The following is a 21,705-nucleotide window of genomic DNA, read 5'->3' as shown; positions in this document are numbered from 1 at the left end:
AAAACGAAGATAATTTCTTGAAGAAGGTAAAAGAAAATAATATGTTGATGACTACTTTATTCGTTCAGACACCAAGCAGGTGTAGACCACTGTCCAGTACTCATTCAGTACCTAATCCATTAATCTTTACATAGATAAAGATCAGTGAGGTAATCTCTTAGAGTATAGTGCCATACTCTTGGGGTACTCTTCCAACTGCCACTTAGGGCGCCATCTACGTTCTTCAGGTGAGATTCAAAACTGTCTGCCAAGAAGCCAGCAGAAGAGCACGAGACCCATCGAGCTTGTCATGCTCCAGGCTGGGGTGCCTCCGCAGACGCCGGGAGTGACCGGGCCGTCGCCGTCGCCGTCGCCGTTGCCATCGCCTTCATCGTCGTCTCCGTCTCCCGGCATGGGAGCCACATCGCCGTCGCAGATGCCGCAGCTGGCCGGACACATTTTCGTCATGTACTTTGCATTTTCCTCGCACATGCCTTCGGCCTTCCACAGGGCGCAGTTCCCGTTAGCGTCAACGCATTCAGCTGAATTGAGAAGGATTAAAAAAAAACCGATTAAAAACGATGTTTTTTATGGCATAATGCTATGCTGGTAAGCAAGCTTTCCTGTTCATTACCTTGTTGGTACAAAATGAGATCTGACAAACTCTGAATGTCAATTTGAAGAGACAAAACTTTGTGAATAAACAGTGATGTTAAATATCATTTGCCGTTCTGATTACTATATGCAATGGCATTTTTCGTCTCTACTGTAAGGGATGTTAGTAGACCCATGTCATATGTTTTATTAGGAAAAAAAAAAACTATTTTTGTACAAAATAACAACCATCAACCTGAAATGTCCATCCGAAAGTCTGAAGCTCACAGCATTACTAGGACAAACAACGCCATCTACGGATATTTTCTTCTCACTGACAGAAAGTAACTGACAAGAAAAAACCCCAAAACAAAACAAAACAAAACAAGAAACGATTCACTGATTCATAAATACACGCTTCAGTCGATCAACCATTCCTAGAACCCCAGATAATAATGATATCATAATGCTGTCTCTGAAAGCTACCTGCGAATGTGTGTAATCAACAGAATTACGGCTGCCCAAGATCAGTGTGTATTACATATTCTTTTATCTTATGTGTTGCTACGGGCAACAGGGTTACGCTGTAAGCAATATAAAAGCCAGTCAGGTTACATAATGCTACTCACGTGTGATGTTGAAGTTTTTCCCGCAGAGATTACAGCTCTCCTGGCACTCGACGTGCATGTAGGCCGGGTTCTTGTCGCACTCGCCGAATCGAGCCCAGATCTTACACATATCTTCGTTGTCTCTACATTCTAGGGTTATAACGACAAGGATCATCATGGTAACAATAAAAAAAAACAACAACAACAATACTGATATCATGATTATGAAAAATGAAAATGACCACGAAAATGATGAGAATAGGCTAATGTAATGTTTAACAACATTGATAGTTGCAATCAAAATAGTAACTAGAAATGCATTGTGAGAGCGCAGTCCTCCACCAAGCAGCTCATTTCCATCCATTCACGCATATATTGAAAATTGCCCAATTTCCCGAAATAAAAGCCTTTTGTTACGTCATCAGCTTCCAGCTGCGCCTAGCCAGAGTAGAGCACACGATTTACTGCACGTATGCAAGCCTCAAATAAGCGCAGCTTGGACTTCCAAGTTTATTGACCCTATATGCCGAAATATAAAACATCTGTCAAAAATCCATAAAATACCGGATCACTACCAAAAATTGTGTTCCCTATATCGATCATTATCAACTTTTCCTGCAAGTTTCATTCAAATCCGTTTACAACTTCTTGAGATATTTTGCAAACAGACCCCCCCCAAAAAAAACAAAACAAAAACAAAACAAAACAAAAACAAAAACACCCACAAAAAAAAAACACAACAAAACAAAACAACGCCGATGAAAACATAACCTCCTTCCTTGGCGGAGGTCATCACAATAGAATAAAAATGTGATATCATATATATATATATATATATATATATATATATATATATATATATATAGTCTGTCAAGTTTAGCCCTTTTATCGTTCATTGTTGTGGTCTTGATCAAGCCGCTTTGATAGATGAATATCAGGCAAAAGATCTTGTCAAGAAGCTGTGCTTTTTAGCAGTTCCCTCCATTTCCGACATTTTTTTCCTTCACACGTTAAAGTTCAAGTTTACCTATGCATTTCCTTAAGTTATATTAATGATCAGCATCAATTTCGCTTGAATACGCAAAAGTCACTTTGTTCTCTAATTTTTTGTTTATGCAAATGTCAGATTGTATTCTATGCTTTTGTCGGAAATGAAATGAAATGAAATAAATGAACTTGTTCATAGGAGGACAAGGGAAAGGATTTCACTCACGGTTCATATCACACTGTCCACAGCTTCTCCTGCAAAAGGCCAGCATGAAGTCGGGCTCCGACATGCACTCTCCAGCCCGGGCTCTCTCGCTGCACTCCAGGCGCTCGTCCTTGCACGGCTCTGCTTCCGATCGGAAAATCAATGGATGAAGACAACCGTGGCATATATGGGGCACTAAGTGTCGCATGGTCTCTTTCGTTACGAAATCAGTCATTTCGTCGACGAAATGACCGATTTCGTAATGAAAGAGACCATGCAACACTTGGCGCCCCATAGGTACAACCATGCAACCAATACGCCACTTTAAGAACTGCAATAATTCTTACAAGCATGGCACTAAAGTGAAATACAAATCGTGCATTCAATTTCATCTTTCCAATTAAAGACATAATTTGATTGCTCTTCTTGAAGAATAAGAAAATAGAACGGGTGTTTAGCAACAAGTGAATCACAAGCATTAATATATTTAACATACATAAATTTGCATAATATATGCATGTCTTCAAAAAACACAGATATGGGTGATGTTCGTTGTTCGTTGTTTGTTGATTTGAAAAAAACAAAACAAACAAAGGTTCGTTAATCCGAAAAGAAAGGAAGGTGCGTAGTATAATGATCCTTCCTTTAAATAATATAAGAAACAAGAAAAAAGGTCAGTTTATAGCACAGAATTCAGTAACTACATATCATCTCCCCCCCCCACACACAAACAAAAAAGGTCACCATTGTTAGCTTATTACAAGACTAAAATCATTTATATTTTTTAAGGAAATGCTCGAAAAGAATAATGTTATAGGGCCTATAATATGATCACTCAACAAGTCAAATAAATGGTCTTCATATCCCTAAGAATAGAACTAGTTTTAGAAATAGAAAGTTTATGTTACAATGTAAATAGAGTGAAATATGAATAAAATTATATTTTATTTCATTTCATTTCATTTGAAGTGCAGTATATTTCATTCCTTTCGATTTCGTGTGAAAAATATAGCAAAGGATTTACCCACACAACAAGGGGACACCTGCAAGGTTCAGACACATTCTATCCCAACATTGCATGTACTTTGGTTGGTTTCAATATCGCTGCTTCGTGGAAAGAATCGGAACTTTACAATTCCGCATCTTGAACGTAGTTTGTATTGGTAATCGTCAATCACAAACTGTGTTCTTTTGTTTTTCCCTGCCTAAAACGAGGGCTTGGTCAAAGGAGAGTATTGAAAGGAATTCCCTGTCCTTTGGAGGATGTGGTTTCACCTGTTACCAGAAAATTCGGATGTGTAGGAAAATGCGGTGAGGTGTTAGTCATACAATTATTATCATAATAAGAGGCAGGCTCGTAGGAAAAAACGTTCATGCTTGGAAGGACATTCTTAGACAATGCCCAATCTCTTGCTTTAATTCTTCTATTTTTCTGTTTATTTTTTTAAATAAAATGCTTTACAGTACAATATGTTCTCCTCACGCATCATAATGTATTTCACTTTCACTTAACAAACATTCCATTTAAAATGTGCGTAGCGATTACAAAAAAAAAGTATGACCCATACACAGATACACACACACACACACACACACACATATGTAATATATATATATATATATATATATATATATATATATATATACATGTGTATATATATATATATATATATATATATATACATATATATATATGAAGAGCTTACATATATGAGCACATCACATAAATATTATATACATACATAAGCATACGTTTACGATGTAATTTTGAAGCAAACACAGTTACAAACGTTATGACACATTAACAATGCGGTTGGATCTTTTGTCGCGTTGTCAGCTTGTAGGTCATGTTTTACTCTGAATTTGGTGAATAAATAATCACTCACGTAATAGATGCATCTCAGTTAAGGACGGAATAAGGGGGGGGGGGGCATTTCAGGAAAACGATTTGTCTCATGCAAGGATTTCAGTAGCTTATATCAGTTTGTCAGAAACAGATATCTGATAAAACGCTTCATGAACCACCCCCCCCCCCCCGCACCCCCAGGACAAGCCTAACAAAAGTCTTACCAGGGAGGTGGAAGAGAGACACTTCCACCTCCCTGGTCTTACAGTGCATAACATCGACAGAACGGAGAACAACAACAACAACAACAACTCACGGCTTGGGGAAGAAACACACTTTCCGCAGCTGACGGCACAGTTCGCCTCCATCCAGGCTCGAGATCGATTCACGCACTCGTTCTTCCCTGCCCACTCGGGGCATCGTTCATGGGCGTCACGACATCCAGTGCTTGGTTTGGTCGGTTCCGCTGGAGGAACAACGACAACAACAGCAACAACAAGAACAAAACAGTCAAGAAACTTCAATTCCATCAAGTCACATTCAACTCATTTCAATACAATACAATACAATACAATACAATACAATACAATACAATACAATACAATACAACACAATACAATTCAATTCAATTCAATTTTATGTTCAAGTCGCGGATTCACCCACATCAAAAGTTAAACAAATATGATTATGGTACAATTTGGTCCTTGATAATAGAAAATAGATCGATGAAAAAGATGAAGATGAAAAATGTGTAGTTCCGATGCGACAAAAAAAAAGATACAACAACAACAACAACCGTGAGATACATTAACAGCATCAACATTTCCTTTGCTATCATTGACGCATGACTGAAAACATAAATATTTATAACAGAGGCATGCACAAAACCTGGACAAGGAGGACACAAAGGCTTTTTGAAATAAGTGTTTGAGGCTGCAACGGCTTAGACGAAAGGAACAGTCAAAAGAACCTATAGCTTCAAAAGATATGTGTACCTAGGGGTGGATCCAGGAATTCTTGAAAGAGGAGGCGCCTTTAAAAAATTAAAGGGTGGGGGGGGGCACACACGCCCCCATTTTTCTTTTCATTTCTTTTGTTTTAACAAAAAATAAAGAGGGTACGAGCGCCCGGTGCGCCCCCCCCCCCCCCCGGATCCGCCACTTTGCCTTGGCACACCGAGCACGGTAACGGCAACGATCCGTTTGGGGTTTTTTGTTTTTGTTCGTTTAATTGTTGTTGTTTGTTTGTTTGTTTGTTTGTTGTTTGTTTTGTTTTTGTTTTGTTTTTGTTTTTTTTTTGCTATGGAGCGCCAAAAGGAACTATGTCCAGTTCTGTTACAATATCACTTTCCCGCTAGTAATTTTGTTACAAAATAGATATTCCGGACTGGTGAGTTTGCTGCTCTTGATTTTGCTGCTCTTGATTTTGACATAATAATACAATTTTGGGTGATTTTGTACACAATTATTGATTTTTTTTTTAACAGAACCAGACATGGTTTCTTTTTGGCGCACCATAGCAAAAAAAAAAAAAAACAACAACAACAACAACAACAGACCGTTGCCGTTACCGAGCTCTGTGTGCTGAGGCCTTTTAATGCTGACTGGGTTGGTAGGATCACGGGGCCTGTGCTCCTTAAAGTTGGTCCAGTGAATGTGAAGAATGGTCATGGTGAAGAAGTGCACGCTACAGTGTTCATTGATTGAAGGAAAGGGTGAAAAAATACACTTTTTGGGTTAACACACTAACACAAACACATACACAGACACCCCCACACACATGCACACACTAAAAAACACAAACAAACAAACAAACAAGCAAAAACGAACAAACAAACAACTTACGTGCTGGCGCTCTCGCACAAGCGCCACAGCTGAGCGGGCAGTTTGAGGACATGTAGCTCTGGTAATCTGGATGGTTGCAGTATCCTCCCAGCGCCCAGTTGTGGCATCCGCTGCTCAAGTCCTCGCAAGTAGGAGTCGGTGCTATGGGACGTGTAACGAGCAAATTGGTTTGCTTTTTTTAATCAATTTATGAATTCATACATGTGTATTACTTATGGTGACAAAAACCCCACACTTTTGGCAATGCTTTGAATCCATCCCCAATAAACATAAATCATTTTCCCCTTGTCCATGTGAAAATAATATAATATGCAGTGCACAGAACAGTCACATGATCAAATGGATGTTTATCATACTGAACATGATTGTATGATCTCGTACGTCATTCCTGGCATATTTACGTTAACAAATTAATTTCCTTTCACCACATCATTTAACTTGATTTCCAAAACCAAGATATAAGATCATCTCAGTGCTGATTCTATTCTGAATTTGCAACCGATAAAACAAACTCCACTTAAAAAAAAAAAATACACACGCTATAATAAGAATCTACGCCTATTTTCACAATCATGCAGGGTATCACTTAACTCAGTTCCGTACCCCTATACCTGCTCCAAACATAATCCGACCCAAAAACACACACACAAAAGCACACTCAATACACACACACACACACACACACACACACACACACACTACGTGTACACAAGTTGAAGGTCAAGAAAAGATATACACATGCATGTCCATTGTCTACACAAGAGATAGTTTTAAAAACAAAACATGATGATGATTTACTCTAGTGAACGCCTTGAGGCTTTTTGTTGTTCCTTTTTTTTTTTTTACCTAAACAGTTATAGTAAGCGTTGACTTTGTAGACATCATTCCCACTGAAGTCGTTCCTGTCGCCAATCTCATCTGGATTAAATCCCGTGGTGAGGAGAGCCATGGTTGGTAGTCCGTTGGAGGAGAAGGCAGTGAGCGGGTAATGCATCACGGACAGGTAATCGTACGAGGTCCCAAGATTGTCAGTGGCGAACGCATCAAATTTTTGGAAATTGAACTCCATACCTGGAAATGAGCAGTGGTATCTCAAATCACTATTCCCCTTATTACTCTTACAGCCAAACCCGAGTGATGACACACGAGAATGTCCGTACATCTGCATTAAATTTCATTTATATCTATCTGTCTATCTATCTATCTATCTATCTATCTATCTATCTATCTATCTATCCATACATCCATGCATGAATACAAAGAGACAAGGTTCATACAGGTAGATAACCAGTGATTATTTATCGGTGCTTTGTTACTCCAAGTTTCACGCAACGCACGTGAGGTGCGATCAGCGATTTGCCTCTTGTGGGTTGCGGGACACTCGGCGTAGAAGGCGCCAATAATCCACTATTATCTACACCTGTGTGAACGTTAGTGAGCACTGTTCTTCTCTGTATAGATAGGAAGATAGCCCTCAAAAGTTGATCTATCTATCTATCTATCTATCTATCTATCTATCTATCTATCTATCTATCTATATCACATAAGATGTATGCAACTTGTCACTTGTCGCTCTGATTGTCACAAGTGTAGCCCAGTCTTATCTTCTTTACTTGAATGGAACAACCTAGATCATTCAATCAGATCAGCTTCCTCCATAATATTCATTTAGAGGAGACCTCCAGACGATTTTCAGATTTTTACATTTGAACAACTATAAATAACTTATACTGAGTACAGAGTTTCAGAATTTATAGTGATTGGGATGAGGAATAAGAATGTTTTCAAAATTCATAACAAATTGCAATGAACAAGGATGATGACATGGCAGTTTCACCATAAGAATGCATGAGCTGGGGCTGAAGGAAACAGAACAAAAAAGTATGCGTACATTCTATACAGGTGAACATATCGATGAAGTGGTTTTGTAATGGAATTACACCACTACATTTCTGAAATACGTGAGGCTCTTACGTCATTTTCTGAGTATTCAAACGTGCCGAGTTTGCTTAATTTGAATTAATTTTCTAATTAAGCAACGCGGTACGCAAAAGGCCCCAAGACTGTTCAGTGTAATTTGTTTAAGATTTTTTTTCAGAGTATTGGTATCTCTGCTCAAAGACCACGATAAATTTCACAAATCTGAAGCTGTCGATTTATGTACTATACACGATGTGAAATCATGAAAATCGTCTGGAATGCCCCGTTAAGAGACTTTTTAAACAAAGTCGTTATGTGTGTTAAAGTAAGACACCAAGTTTATTCTGTGCTAGCGATTCATTCCAGCACAATAGCAATGTAACTGATATATCGGCATTCTGTTGCGGCATAATAAAATTGGATACACTATATTTCTTATGTTACTTTGCAATGTACACTATATTATCTAAATTATCTTCTGTACATATATGTTTTTGTTTTAATGTATCATGTTCATCAATATTATTCAGGGCTCCATGGAACACCACCAATTATTGGTGAATGGGCTACCCTGACAAAAGATTAGAAATAAATAAATAAATAAAAGAAATGAACTTGTCTCTGACCGTATTGGACGTTTTCCCAGTAGATCCACACGTAGTCGTCGCGATCTGACCTCGACTGCTCGTGCTGGAACCCGATGGCGTGCATGAACTCGTGGACGATGGTGCCGATATTCCAGGTGCAGGTGCCTCCCAAGGAGACTACCTGTCTTCCGCCCTGCCTCCCAACGGCTGAATAACATCTTGCAATTATCAGAGACAATAGGAATTATATTCGATTATGTGTTATATGTATGTGTGTGCATGAATATATATATACTGTTTTATATACCCTAACCCTAACCCTAGCATTCTTAAATATATATTACAGATTATATATTTTTTTCCAGTGATGCCTCTCCTCACACACCTAAATTTATCCAAAGAGATAACGATAGCGAAGTTGATAATCATTGACATTTTGATCCTGACGATTATAGATATGAAATGAGTGATTATGACAATCATGAATACTAGTACATTGACTACTAAGATGGTTGCAATGTCATGGCAACACGATACTTATTGCAGAATTGATCATAATGATAATGATATAAATATATAGCTAGAGAAACCGTTATATAAAAGTGTAAAGGTAACTCTTTGAGGGGGACCTGCTGTTATCATTAATACCCCTTTCTCTATGTTCTGTACTTCAGACGAGCCCCTCTCTTCCCCTCGCCTCGTCATACTCACTAGACCCGTATGTTCAACACGTTCAATTTAATGTTCTGTATTACATTTGCTGTATTTGTAAAACTGAAGAGTTTTGTTTTCCTTTCTAACGTATATAGCTCTACTCGTGTTGTACTGTTTTTCGTAATAATCTGTATGTGTTCATGTGTATTATTCCATACTCCTGTATGTTTCTATATGCAGTATGTTATTAGCGAGATTAGATGTCTCTGCTTTTGCCATTCTCAAAATTGTTGTTTGTTTGTTTTATTGTTCCATATTCCAAGTTTCAACAAATAAACCATAAACATAACAAAAAACAATTACATGGGTAAATTATCAAGAACAGCAATGAAGCATGTCAAATATGAACTGGAATCTCCATTAAAAGCATTGCTTGTATGGTGTAGATTCCCATAAGTTAAATTGTTGTAAATCTATTAAGTTTACGTGAATTGTACAAGTTGGCGATTGAAATCAACGCCAATAGGTGGCGACTGAAATAATCTGAAACATATAACTATTCATATTGTTTCTTTGTTTGTCCATTTCCATCTGAGAAGATGGCTGGATAGCCCATATTCAGCTACACTAAGCTGGTCTTCCATGGGGTCCAGTTGGATGTGAGGTGGAACCACTTCACCGGGTTAAACATTCTGCTCTTTACGTTATGTGCATGAGTTGTGACTCTTTCATACACGGGACCTCCATTCTATGTCCTATCCGAGGGACAGAGTGTTTTTCCTCTTGCTATAGAGGGGACGGTATGATTACACACAGCATTGCTCAGTCCAGACTCGGGTTCGAACCAGGACCCTTATTATCGTGAGGCAGACGCGCTACCGAATGAGCTAACTCACCGCCCTTTTTCTTATCGGCATCAATTAAATTTTACATCTGGCCAAGGAGAAATTGAACTGGATTATCACGTAAGTCAAGTAATCGGTTTATGAGTGCAATGACCTCCTCGAATACCCATCAACTTGACTGACTTTTAGTTAATGTTAATTTTAAGAATTTAATTCCTGATTATTCTTTTTTTTTGTGCCAGAAACAGCATTGCTAAATCTTTATTGTTTTAGTTCACTTCCAACCTTTAGTTCTTTGTCCAATTATCTACATTTTTTTGTTTTGTTGAATCGACGAGAACACAAATACTGTGGTACAACAATGAGATATACGTACACTCATTACTGCAGTGGAATTGCATACAGCGAAAAGGCAGAAGTGATCTTACCTATAAATGCTTCGGTTCTTTTTCAGATTAATTCTTAAAGTACTGGTGAAACAGAATAACTATTCAGTTCATCCTATAGTTAAAAAGAGGGAAAATATAAGAAAGATCATTAGGACCACGAGGAGTCATGGTCGAGATGATTATTGCTTTCTGTCACTCACCCTTCTGTTGGCACTATGTGCAAGTAGTCAGGTTCGTTGAATCTTTGCCTGAACTGAATGCAAGTGTAGCTGTGATAACGAGCAATGGCTGTCTCAATACGAGCCTTGGATCCAGGATCTACAAAGCAGGATTAAAAAGGACAAGGAATCGATCAGAAGTCAGCTGAAAAATGTGACTTCACCATGAAAACCGATCCATATAATAACTAGACTTAGAAATTTGTCATAACTGACAAATTAGGTGATCTGTGTAATTTGTGAAATGTTTATCAGAGGACAGATATTGGAACTTGGCATCTAGCGGACGATAATTAAGCTATGGGCTCTGCCCATACACGATAAGCATTGCGCAACATCTCCGCAAATTGATGCCCGAGTTTCAAATTCAACCACATTCTTTGATGCAATTTGAATTGCAGCATCTTAATAGCATCATGACGATAGCCCAAAGTGCCAGCTATACAACATATCAAAATCCGAGTTTCAAATTCAACCACATTCTTTGATGCAATTTGAATTGCAGCATCTTAATAGCATCATGACGATAGCCCAAAGTGCCAGCTATACAACATATCAAAATCCGGGAAAAATCCAACCAGAGATAAGTGAGCTATATACATTGAATAAAGTCTTGTCAATACGAAAAAAAAAAAAAAAAACAGTCATATAATGTTAAAACGTTAAATGGTCCATTTATGACGTCATCAAATGAAAAGATAATTACAATTTAGAATCTAAGCTACAATATACTAAAATTTGGGTACAAGTTGATCAAGAAAAAGCGAGACACACTCAAATAAATTTGAAATATGATGACGTAATTATGAATTTTCAAATATTTCCTTACTTGTTGCATTCTTCAGATTTAGATAATTTTGCAAGATTCATAGACCCAATAGCTGACATCTACCAATCATCAGCATTTATAATATGTTTTAAAAAAATGTGGGGGTTGGACATTCTAACGAGCTACAACTTTTCTAAAATAAGCATTTTTTTTCGCACATTTCCACTGTGTAACGTTGAATGATAATGATTATAATTCAACAAGCAAGCAAGCAAGCAGAAATATGGGTAAAAATTGGTGAAGGATAAGAGAGATACGCTTGATTGAAATTGAAATATGATGACGTCTTTATGAAATTTAATATTTTTCATTTCATACAGAAATTTGAAAGCTTTAAATCATCTTGCCAGCCTTGAAAATCCATTAGCTGACATCTACAACTCGTCAGCTTTCAGCTTTAAAATATGTAAATAATGATGATGATGATGATAATAATAATAATAATAATAATAATAATAATAATAAGAATAATAATAATAAAATGTGTGTGTGTGTGTGTGTGTGTGTGTGTGTCGGGGGGGGGGGGGGTCATCGCCCATCCTAACGAAGTACAATGGATTTAAAATTCAAGATCGACATAGGCTCTTACTGATATGGAGTTTTCAAGTTTTCAATTTTGCTCGAAGTGAACCCCGAACTTGGTTAAAAGCCAATCAAAAGCAAAACCATGTACGATATTTTACTAGCAGCCCGATAAACTCTACTGGCGGTTATACGATGGCTTTAAGTAACGTGCACTCACCAATCAAATATCCCGATTTTAAATCGCTCATATCCGAATGTCAAGGTTTCCTTTATCTTCTGTCCATCTTTTGCTCAACTTCTGGGCAGTGCAACGCCTGCATAAACCAAGTTCGTGCCCAAATTTGTGCGAAATTGAAAATGTCATATTTGTATGGTCATTGTGAGTCAATTTCGGCACCTATCTACCGAAAAGAACCTACCGAAAAGAACCTACCGAAAAGATCATCGATCCAGTAGTATACGATGCCATTGGGCCACTGGTAGCCTCTCTCTCGCACGGCGTTGCGACGTAACGTTGATCCGATTTGCAAATCGCCGTATTCCTAATAACCATGATAGAAACGATAAAAGATACATACGCTAATAGAAAAAGATCCAAAAAACAAAACAAAAACAACACTTCGGAATTACATTTTCCCCAGTTGTATGCAATTAATCAAAGAGAGTTAGTGGAGCTATCACTAAAATTGAAATCATCAACAACAATCATACAAATGAGCTGATCTCTGCCCAATATTGGTTGTACACCAACATTCAAAATCAAGATTCACATTCTTTGATTTGTTGAGTCTAACCTGCTCGCAAGGTTTCCATTTATTTTGTTATTATACATGATGTTGTTGTCCGTATTATGGCAACGCATTCATATAATTTATCACGAACTAATGGTAGAGTATAGTATTAACAAAATAAAGTATTATCAACTGCATAATCATAATTAAGTCACGATCATTTTGAACATAGCTATATTGATAATTAAATGATGAAGAATAGAACGTAAACATCATTTAATAACTAAAAACAGTATTTCGTAATGACAAAATGGCTGTCACCTCATCAAGCATCGTTATGAACGCTTACTGCGATGGCCCATATGCAACATCAAACAGAAACATGGAAGAGAAAAATGCAACAATTTGCTGCATACTGTATCAAAATGATTTTATTGATTTGATGAATTGATAAAATGATTTATTGTATTGGTTCAAATAACTTTAAATTTGCCAAAATTTCTGTATCATAGTTGCATACTAATCTGAATAAAAATTCATTTTTTTTAATTTTTTTTTTTTTTTTTTTTTTGGGGAGAAATGTTGCAAAACTAAATTGATAATGAAATTGAAAAAGAGGCACTTACGGAATTACGGAATAGATTGCAAGGTTAATGACTTTGTTGTCTACTGGTTTTTATTGATCGATATATTGATGGATTGATTTATCAATTGATTTATTGATCAATTATTTTTGATTGACTGATTTTATCTTTGATCTATTGAATTTTTCTATTCATTGGTAGTAATAGACCCAACATTTATTGTTGAAAAGTGAAATTCTCTGGTTGAACCCATCCCGTTCAAACACTGAATAGTCACAAAAAGAAAATGATGTGTTGGTAGGCTCACCGTGACATTGTATGGAACCCAAATATCGTATTGCAGAAGGTGATCTTTCATACCTGGAAATGCACATAAAACAAAACAGTCTCGTAAACTGAATATTAAAAAAAAACGCAAACAAACACGAAAAACAAACAAACAATGAATACCATATCACTACAACCACCAAAGCTCTAAGTGCAAGAGTAGAGCGATTTTTACGATTTCAAAGTGAAAAAATTCCTAATTAATATAAGCCATTGATAGGTTGAACCCTCCCCCCCCCCCCCATGCCCTCGTGTATCCATGGTTGAGGGACTGACGCCTCCGCGATGAATGGGTGAACAAGATAAATTTATGTTGAGAGCCTGCAGCAGTGACCCAAACTCGACCATGGCCGTACGCAGCGGGGTTGCAAGATGGGGACAGCTCTGACCAATTCAAACACTACCCCCTTTTTTTCTTTAGACTTGGACATTAGAATTGTATCCTATTTCACTTCCAACAACACAACACATTTATATTCACATTGTAACATAAAAATCAGTACAACATTGTAAAAAAAAAAAAAAGAAGAATACTATGAACTGACAGTAATTGATAATGTCGCCTTTTTTATTATACCAAATTAAAATCAAACTTGTTGGATTTTTTTCGATAACTTGATCGTAATTACGAGATAATCACGAAACAATAGTTCATCACTGAACTAAAGCAGTGTTCTTTTTGCTAATCGTGACAGTGTGTCATCAATCCATTCATTGCCGTTTACATCTTTTTTTTGGTCATAGCTGGTATCCGTCACAATAGACTAGATGACCTCCACAGTGAAGACGCACACGCAAAACAAGGTGTGACTTCACAACAATTCAGCCATCTACACTTTCTCTGAATATTCATTTTTCGAATTTTCTCATTGAAATGTTTATCTTGTTGGAAGGAAATACCCCAGCTCCCATCCAGTCCTTCTGTTCCCTCCCCCCTTTAAGTCGTTTTGCTTCTATCCCTGCGTGTTTCCCAAAATATCTAGCATAACTTTGCAACGTCCCCTTAACTTTTCTTCCTATCGAATCCGGTCATAAAGTCGACAAAATATAATAATATCAAAAAAAAAAAATAAGTCATTCACATCCATTAACAGAAAGTGATCAACCTGTAAGAGGTGGTTGACATTTTCAGTAATGCAAATTCAAGAAGGGATTGCTGATTTTGTTATAAATATTACGTTAGAACAATCCACTGTAGGCACAAAGTAAAAACATATTCTTTTCTTCAAGACTGTTGCGTGTGTCAAACCAACCTATTGCAGGTGAAAATGTAACGATTTCAAGTTTAACAACATATAAGCCTACGTCTGCCAGACCGTACCCGTCTCGGTTGGTTGCTCCAATCGCTCAGTAAAATCCATTATTTCCAAATTTTAACAAAGTTATGCGTCTGCTATCATGTCACATAAAACTTCAAGATACAGTACAGTTGGATGTCTTTCACTTCAGGTCGTAGCGACTATATCAAAATATTGGCGAGACAATATCACAATTTCTTATAGTCAACAATCTACACTTACGATTCGTCATTCTGGTATTGATTCTTGAGATTTCACTCATCGTGTCGTCCTGCATGTAGGTGCCAAACTTCTGGAGATCTAAAAAGATTGAAATAATTTGAAAGACATGATACAGAAGTATGATAATTCAGATGTTAGTCAGATGTCTTACCTCAAACTATACTGTTCAGAAAAACAGACACTTCTCGTTTTGGATCTCAACATTATGAAGGAAAAAATCAAATCATAAAGTAGATTGGACGTTACTAATGGACAAACCACTCGTGAAATGAAAACTTAAACCCGTTGTAATGCATTGGCAAAGCTGCTTGTAAGAAACATTTCAAACTTGAATGATGTATATTTCAAACGTCTTTTCTGCACCTGGATATAACATCAAAATCCCAGTGGCTCACAAATCCTATAGACCTGATGTATGGACTGTTCTCTATAGCCATTTAAAGCAATTCACAGTTTTTCAGAAACCTTTAAAAAAGTTATAAGAAATTATGATACATAAACACTCTATTTTTTCTATTGATAATTAAACCCATCAAAAACGTATTGAAATAATAATAGAGAAGTACAACTGTATTTGCAACGACCACAACAGGAAAGCATAATTATGTTAACTCATTTAAGCATAATGTCATTTTTTTTTTTCCGGAGTGAATTCAAACTAGGCCATTCATGCCCCCCCCCCCACACACACACACGCACTTTGTTTTTCTCCCTTCTGATCTTGTGTGTAAATCCCAGAGAACAGGTTTTAGGTTTTAATATACAATATAAATGATTTATCAAATTTGTTTGGAAAACTTGATTCTTTTTTTGTTGCTGTTGGAAATCTCATTTCATCAATGGATCTGTATTTTCATTTGTTTATCGTATACAGTCTTAGAAAAAAAAAAAAACCCAGAAATGAATGAAACTGAAATGAAAACAAATTGCCTTAAACCATACAGCCAATATAATTATCAATTACTTCAGCCTAGAGACCATCTGTCGTGTTAATATAGCCATGACTGTAATAATTATAACAATAATTCATGTGACTTAATGTGCGTCAAACCTATCATCTCTCGAATGCTTACGAAAACAGTAACCGGAAAAAAAAAATTAAGAAACACACAATGCATTAATGACTGACTTGATGAATTCAAACGTAAACAGATGCGTTCGCAGGTGATTATTACAGATATGTCATAATTAAATCCCCACTTCTCAACCGTTGGGCCCCCATGTCGGCAAGAAAGAAAGAATATGGAAATAATATAAATAATAAATGAAAATATGTGTATTCTATCTATTACTGGCCTCGAAAAAAAGCAAAAAAAAAAAAAAAAAACCCAACAACAACAACGTATACGAGCCAAAGTGGGCCTTGGGTTCAAAAAAAAGAAAAGAAAAATTTATAAGGTTGAGAAGCCCTGATTTAAATCATGTGTTTTTTTTTATGTTTTCATGAATGGTATTCCATTAGGAAGGCATAGTATTAAAGTGCGAAGGTTCTTTTTCTGCATATGTCCACTGTAAATCTTTGAGCCGACTTTAGTCTGTTAGTAAAGTTTCAGGTTTGAGACACATTTTATAGTATCCCCCGAGAAAGAAATTGGTATAATGTGTTTTCATACAAAACACATAATACAAAATACATAAAAATTTACCTAAATTGAAAATAACATTATTTTCTAAATTGACTGATTTAAATGAGGAACAAAAGAAATGTTATCTTAATCAAGTGCAGCTTTTCTCATGGCCATAAATATCCATGGTATCACTTGTGCGGAAGTGATGTTGTGTTTAATGAGGAGGGAAGAGAAAGCTGTACCTATCTATCAAGTTTCCTTTCCTGGACGTGGTTTAAGTTGCAGAAAAAAAAATAAAGAGAAGTGTCTGTTTTTAGACCTTACACGACAGGATTATAGCAAAAAACCTCATTAAAAAGATTCGCTTATATACAACTCAAAATAAATGTGTCAAGTGAATGAAACATCTGGAACGACTCAATATCAGTATAGATCATTGTTCTTCGCCCTTGTTGGCATATTGATTTTCTCAGACATCCCGATGTTACCAGAGGATTAAGTCTCTCATGCGCAATGGTTAACGTACGACTCACATTATCATGACTATATCCTTCGCTTATTGCTATGCGGAATAAAATTGCTATGCAGAACTCAGTTCAAAAGAAATTGGACGAAAGTGAAATGAGCTTATCGATGAATGACTATACGTGAAGCAGAATGAATATATGTTGTCTTACCACCCTTTGACGGAGTTCTTTGGTCGATCTGGAGGAGAATTGAGATAATCGAGAGAGAGATTATATATATATATATATATATATATATATATATATATATATATATATATATATATATTTCAGAGAAAGAGAGAGGCTGTATCATGTACTCGTAGTACTACTGTAAGCCTATTATAACATGCATCTTGTAAATTCAATCAAATCTATTAAATCTTAAAATGCATAATCTCAATGTTACCTGAGAAACGCGACGAGTCAGATCATGCAAATTCTCTTTAAAGACTTAAACGACGTTATACCATCTGAGCAAGATGATAATCATAATGTTTCAATTTGCCCACAAATCTGTGTATCACGCCTGACAGTAGACCATACACACCCTCCATTCCTCAATTGCCTTTTGGGCACTGTATAATTCTCATGGGGATTATTACGAGTCACACCCCGTTCTCGTAACTAATGAATTTAATTTTGAAGGCTTTATACTTATCCACAATTTTATGGATACATCACTGAGCTCATAAATTACTAGATGATTTTCCATTAAGACTTGAAAATTATGCTTTATAGGTCAAATCGTTTTGTTTTGAGCATGGGTTATTTCCTTCAATGTTACAATTTTTGCTATCTGAATCTAAATTTTGGAAGTGTAAAACTGAGTGTAAGTATGTTATTAGTCAACAGTATTGTCCATTTCTTCTAATTGTTTTTGTCTCGAATTGGTTTTCTTAATTTTCCACCCCTGATGTGGCTGAAAACCTATATAGACTGATAAAAGAAGTCATCGGTAACTTTAACATATAGTTGTGAAGGTAATTGGATATTGTTAATGACTATTACCAAGTCTTAGATTTTACCTTAACTAAAACAAAGAATAGAAAAAAAAATCCCACTTGGGTTTTTGTTTGTTTTTTTGCCGGTAGTTTGTTGTATCATTACATATTTCCTTCCTTGCGCAACAAAAATCTGGAAGTTTCTTTGTGGTTTCCTTGACTTTTCTTGAAATAGCTGTTCGCAGCCTTTTCGCATTTAAAAAAAAACCACACTAAGTTGTCATGAGGATCTGGAAGATATCAGGTTTATCAATAGATATATGCAGTGCATATTATCCGTTAGTGGATGCGTTAACACTTTACCACAGAAGGATGAGTCAAAAGAAAAAACATTATGAAAAAAAGACAGCATTTAAACGTATTTGTTTACTGAGCATACCCATATCACAAAGGGGGATGACTTCTGATAACTGGAATCAAACGTGATGCTCTGATCCTTGACTCTTTAAAAACAATACGGACAGTGACATATTCGACGCTGAATTTTCCGGGAAGGCGTACTTTTCTACCTGAAGCGTCATAAATTTGCTGATGAGCTCGATGATCAATGCGCTGATCACTGCGTTTCTCCCATACATCTTATGAACACACATTGGTATTCACTTCTCTTATGTCCAAACAAGAGTGACTAGTGTCCAAACAAGTTGACTAAAGTTTCAAATGTTGCCGCGCAATGCTCATGACCATTGGGACATCGTACCATACCCATGGTAATTATCATGATAATGATGATACAATATTTTCCATATCATGATGATGATCAACATGCTTGCTATTCACATGTCGGCGAGCACTATGGTATATCGTGGATACTTTTATGGAACTAAGCAGAGATGCTTTAACCCAAGTTTTGCCTGACTCATTCGGTACTCACCAAGAATGGCTATCTGACATCTTGATTATAGGTACTGTGTACCACTGGGAGCAGTGATTGCAAGAATGTTCGAGTTATCAAATTAATATTTGATGCATAATATGTGTAGGTCAGTTGTATCACAAAACATCCTACTACATAGAAATTTCGCAATAAAGCCTAAAATATAGGAAGATATCACTATTTTTCTCAATAAACCACAACTGTATAGCCGGTTTATTCTAAAAACAAATTTATTATAACTATTGTTCACATTTTGTGTATTTAACACTACTTAACATTGATTATACTGATTAACATTTTTACATTGTTTTTTTTTTCTTTCCCTTACTCGCATTGAATTTTATAACTATTTTGGGGTACCTAAGCTGGGTTTTGTTTCATCTGCAAATGGTATATAATACCTTTAAGCTATAAGGGTATATGGAGCCTCTCACATAAAAGTCCTATCGAGGATTCTCTGTCCGAAAAAAGCCATGCTATTTGGCACTTTTACTGTAAAGAATGCATTCAAGTAAGACAACATAAACTCTACTAAAGACGAAAAACACGTTAAGAAATAAATCCCACTAATTTCAGGAGGTTCTTCTGCGGGGGGAGTGGGAGGAAGTGGGGAGGGAGGAGGGTAGGCTTGTTCCTTAATCTTGACCCTACAAGGCCTATAGACCAGTAATAGCTGTAAAACGGATGTTATCAACATGCACATTATTTTGATTTGATTTGACTTGATTTGATTTGATTTGATTTGATTTCTGAATTTCTTTTTCATACATCTAAATCTGACAGTTCTTGATAGCATCTCAGCGCAGCTAACTTCTCCAGATTACAAAACATACTTTTACACATCGAAAAAAACCCACTTACCACAAGCTGTGGCACACCATTTTCATTTAGATCGCCAGTGATGTTATAATTCTCCTCTGTATACGCTGGTGTGCTGGGGGGAAAGGTTGACTCCTACGAAGGAAGAAAAAATAGAAACAAAAACAGAAACAAGAAATGCAATTATAATTCGGGAAAGCCAATGGAAACCATTTGGATTTGTGTTTATTTATGTTCAATGATAAAAAAAAGTTAAATCGACAAGATACGCGGCGATTCGAAAAAGATACTGATGTTGTCATGGTTGTCAATTCTCGATATGGAAATTTGCCAAGTTTGTTGATGATGTTCTGCATTGCATTATTTGACTTGTCATGCACGACTTGTGCATGCAGTGGTAATTTTTATGAAAATTTATTACCAGCAAAATGTGCGTCAGGTATAATAACTACTTAGAAGTGATGTGCAATACTGTACAAATATTACTAGGTTTATCCAAACTATATCTAAACAATGCAAATCAATTAGTTCTGTCAAACAAAATTGTACCTCAATTGACCAAAAGGGAGCTTTAGCATATTTTCAAGTGCAACGTGTGGGCTTGTACAGATAAACATTTTGGGAATACCTTCATTTTGTTCGGAAAAGGCCTTTATTGAGAATATTTTAGTACACAGACGTTTAATCCAAGGGAAATATTTAAGACCACATAATTTTACGTTCTTTATGGAAATAACATGCAGGTCACATGTTTCGCTGAGCGAAATCAAAAGTGTGTCATTATTTTCCGGTTTGCACAGCTATTTCTTACGTTTTCACTCATTTAAAGATACCATAGAGGTTTATGTTCATTAGGCAAAAAACGTGTGCCTTTCGGAAACAATGCAACGATATTAGCGTTGTTGTCTGTGCGAAGCTGATGGGGCTTTCCGGTCTTTTGTAGGAATCCCCCCGAAATGACGGATGTCTGTCAGTGGAGATGAGAAAGAAAGTTTTTAAGTTCCTGTCAAAGAAGTAAGTTCACCAAGAGTATAGAAGAAAGTGAAATATTTAGGATTTTCGACTTAGATTGAAATTGCACAGACATGAATGGTTGGTTGGTCGATAAGCAAATAGGCAATACAATATGTGCGTGATGGATTGTTGAATGAGCAAGACATGCAATTCTGAAAACTTCTGTCAGCGAAAGTCATTGATTTTACAGCTACACGTAAACCAGAATTGCTGGTATATGCAGTTACGTTTATACTTGCACGTATGTCATACAATGTCATGTAAATATGAAAGTTAAAGTTTGGTTGATGCATATTGAGCAATAAGGTTGCAACAAAAGAAAGTCAATAAGTTACACAGGAGGTTAGAGCATGTAGATCTAGACATGCAAAACGAAAGAATAAGCCTATATTCCAGTGCGGGATTTCCTTTGAGATTGTGAAACAATACTTTGTAATGCAGCCGTAAATAACGGCTCGTTGACTACCATAAAAGTGCAGAAATGAATTTGAATTACTGTTGTAGGTGTTGCTACAGCTGTATTGTGCTGTAGTCTGTATTCAGTTCTGAGTTTTAGACTAAGTCATACAGTGGTGAAAGTCACAGACAGGTATTCATCCTCCAGGCAAGGCTGAAAATGTTTATATTAAACTATGAATCAGCTTGAAGCTGATATGCACTGCAGAAAGGGGTGTGTCTGTATAATGGTTATATGATGATATGTATGAAAATATAGAACAATTTAT

The 21,705-nt window shown here is 36.4% G+C and overlaps 1 protein-coding gene across 1 annotated transcript; it reads right to left on the bottom strand.

Annotated features, from left to right (window-relative positions):
• Positions 1-234: 234 nt before the first annotated feature.
• LOC140232920 (zinc metalloproteinase nas-13-like) lies at positions 235-20,600 on the bottom strand. Its single transcript, XM_072313031.1, has 14 exons — positions 20,595-20,600; positions 20,009-20,101; positions 17,438-17,465; positions 15,193-15,270; positions 13,653-13,705; positions 12,464-12,572; positions 10,659-10,776; positions 8,610-8,788; positions 6,910-7,134; positions 6,064-6,204; positions 4,536-4,685; positions 2,395-2,514; positions 1,203-1,331; positions 235-521 (listed from the first exon to the last, which is right to left on the bottom strand). Exons 1-14 carry the CDS (start codon positions 20,598-20,600, stop codon positions 235-237), a joined length of 1,716 nt encoding a protein of 571 aa, XP_072169132.1.
• Between the last annotated feature and the right edge of the window lie 1,105 nt (positions 20,601-21,705).

The sequence above is a fragment of the Diadema setosum genome, chromosome 9 (genome assembly GCF_964275005.1).
Source record: "Diadema setosum chromosome 9, eeDiaSeto1, whole genome shotgun sequence".
Taxonomy (NCBI): Eukaryota; Metazoa; Echinodermata; class Echinoidea; order Diadematoida; family Diadematidae; genus Diadema; species Diadema setosum.
This window is presented reverse-complemented; position numbering and strand designations above follow the sequence as displayed.

Coding starts and splice junctions, on each gene's coding strand:
- LOC140232920 (XM_072313031.1), bottom strand. Junction 2,515..4,535: donor GTGTGTTTCTTCCCCAAGCC/GTGAGTTGTTGT, acceptor GATCGGAAGCAG/AGCCGTGCAAGGACGAGCGC. Junction 1,332..2,394: donor TGGACAGTGTGATATGAACC/GTGAGTGAAATC, acceptor TTATAACCCTAG/AATGTAGAGACAACGAAGAT.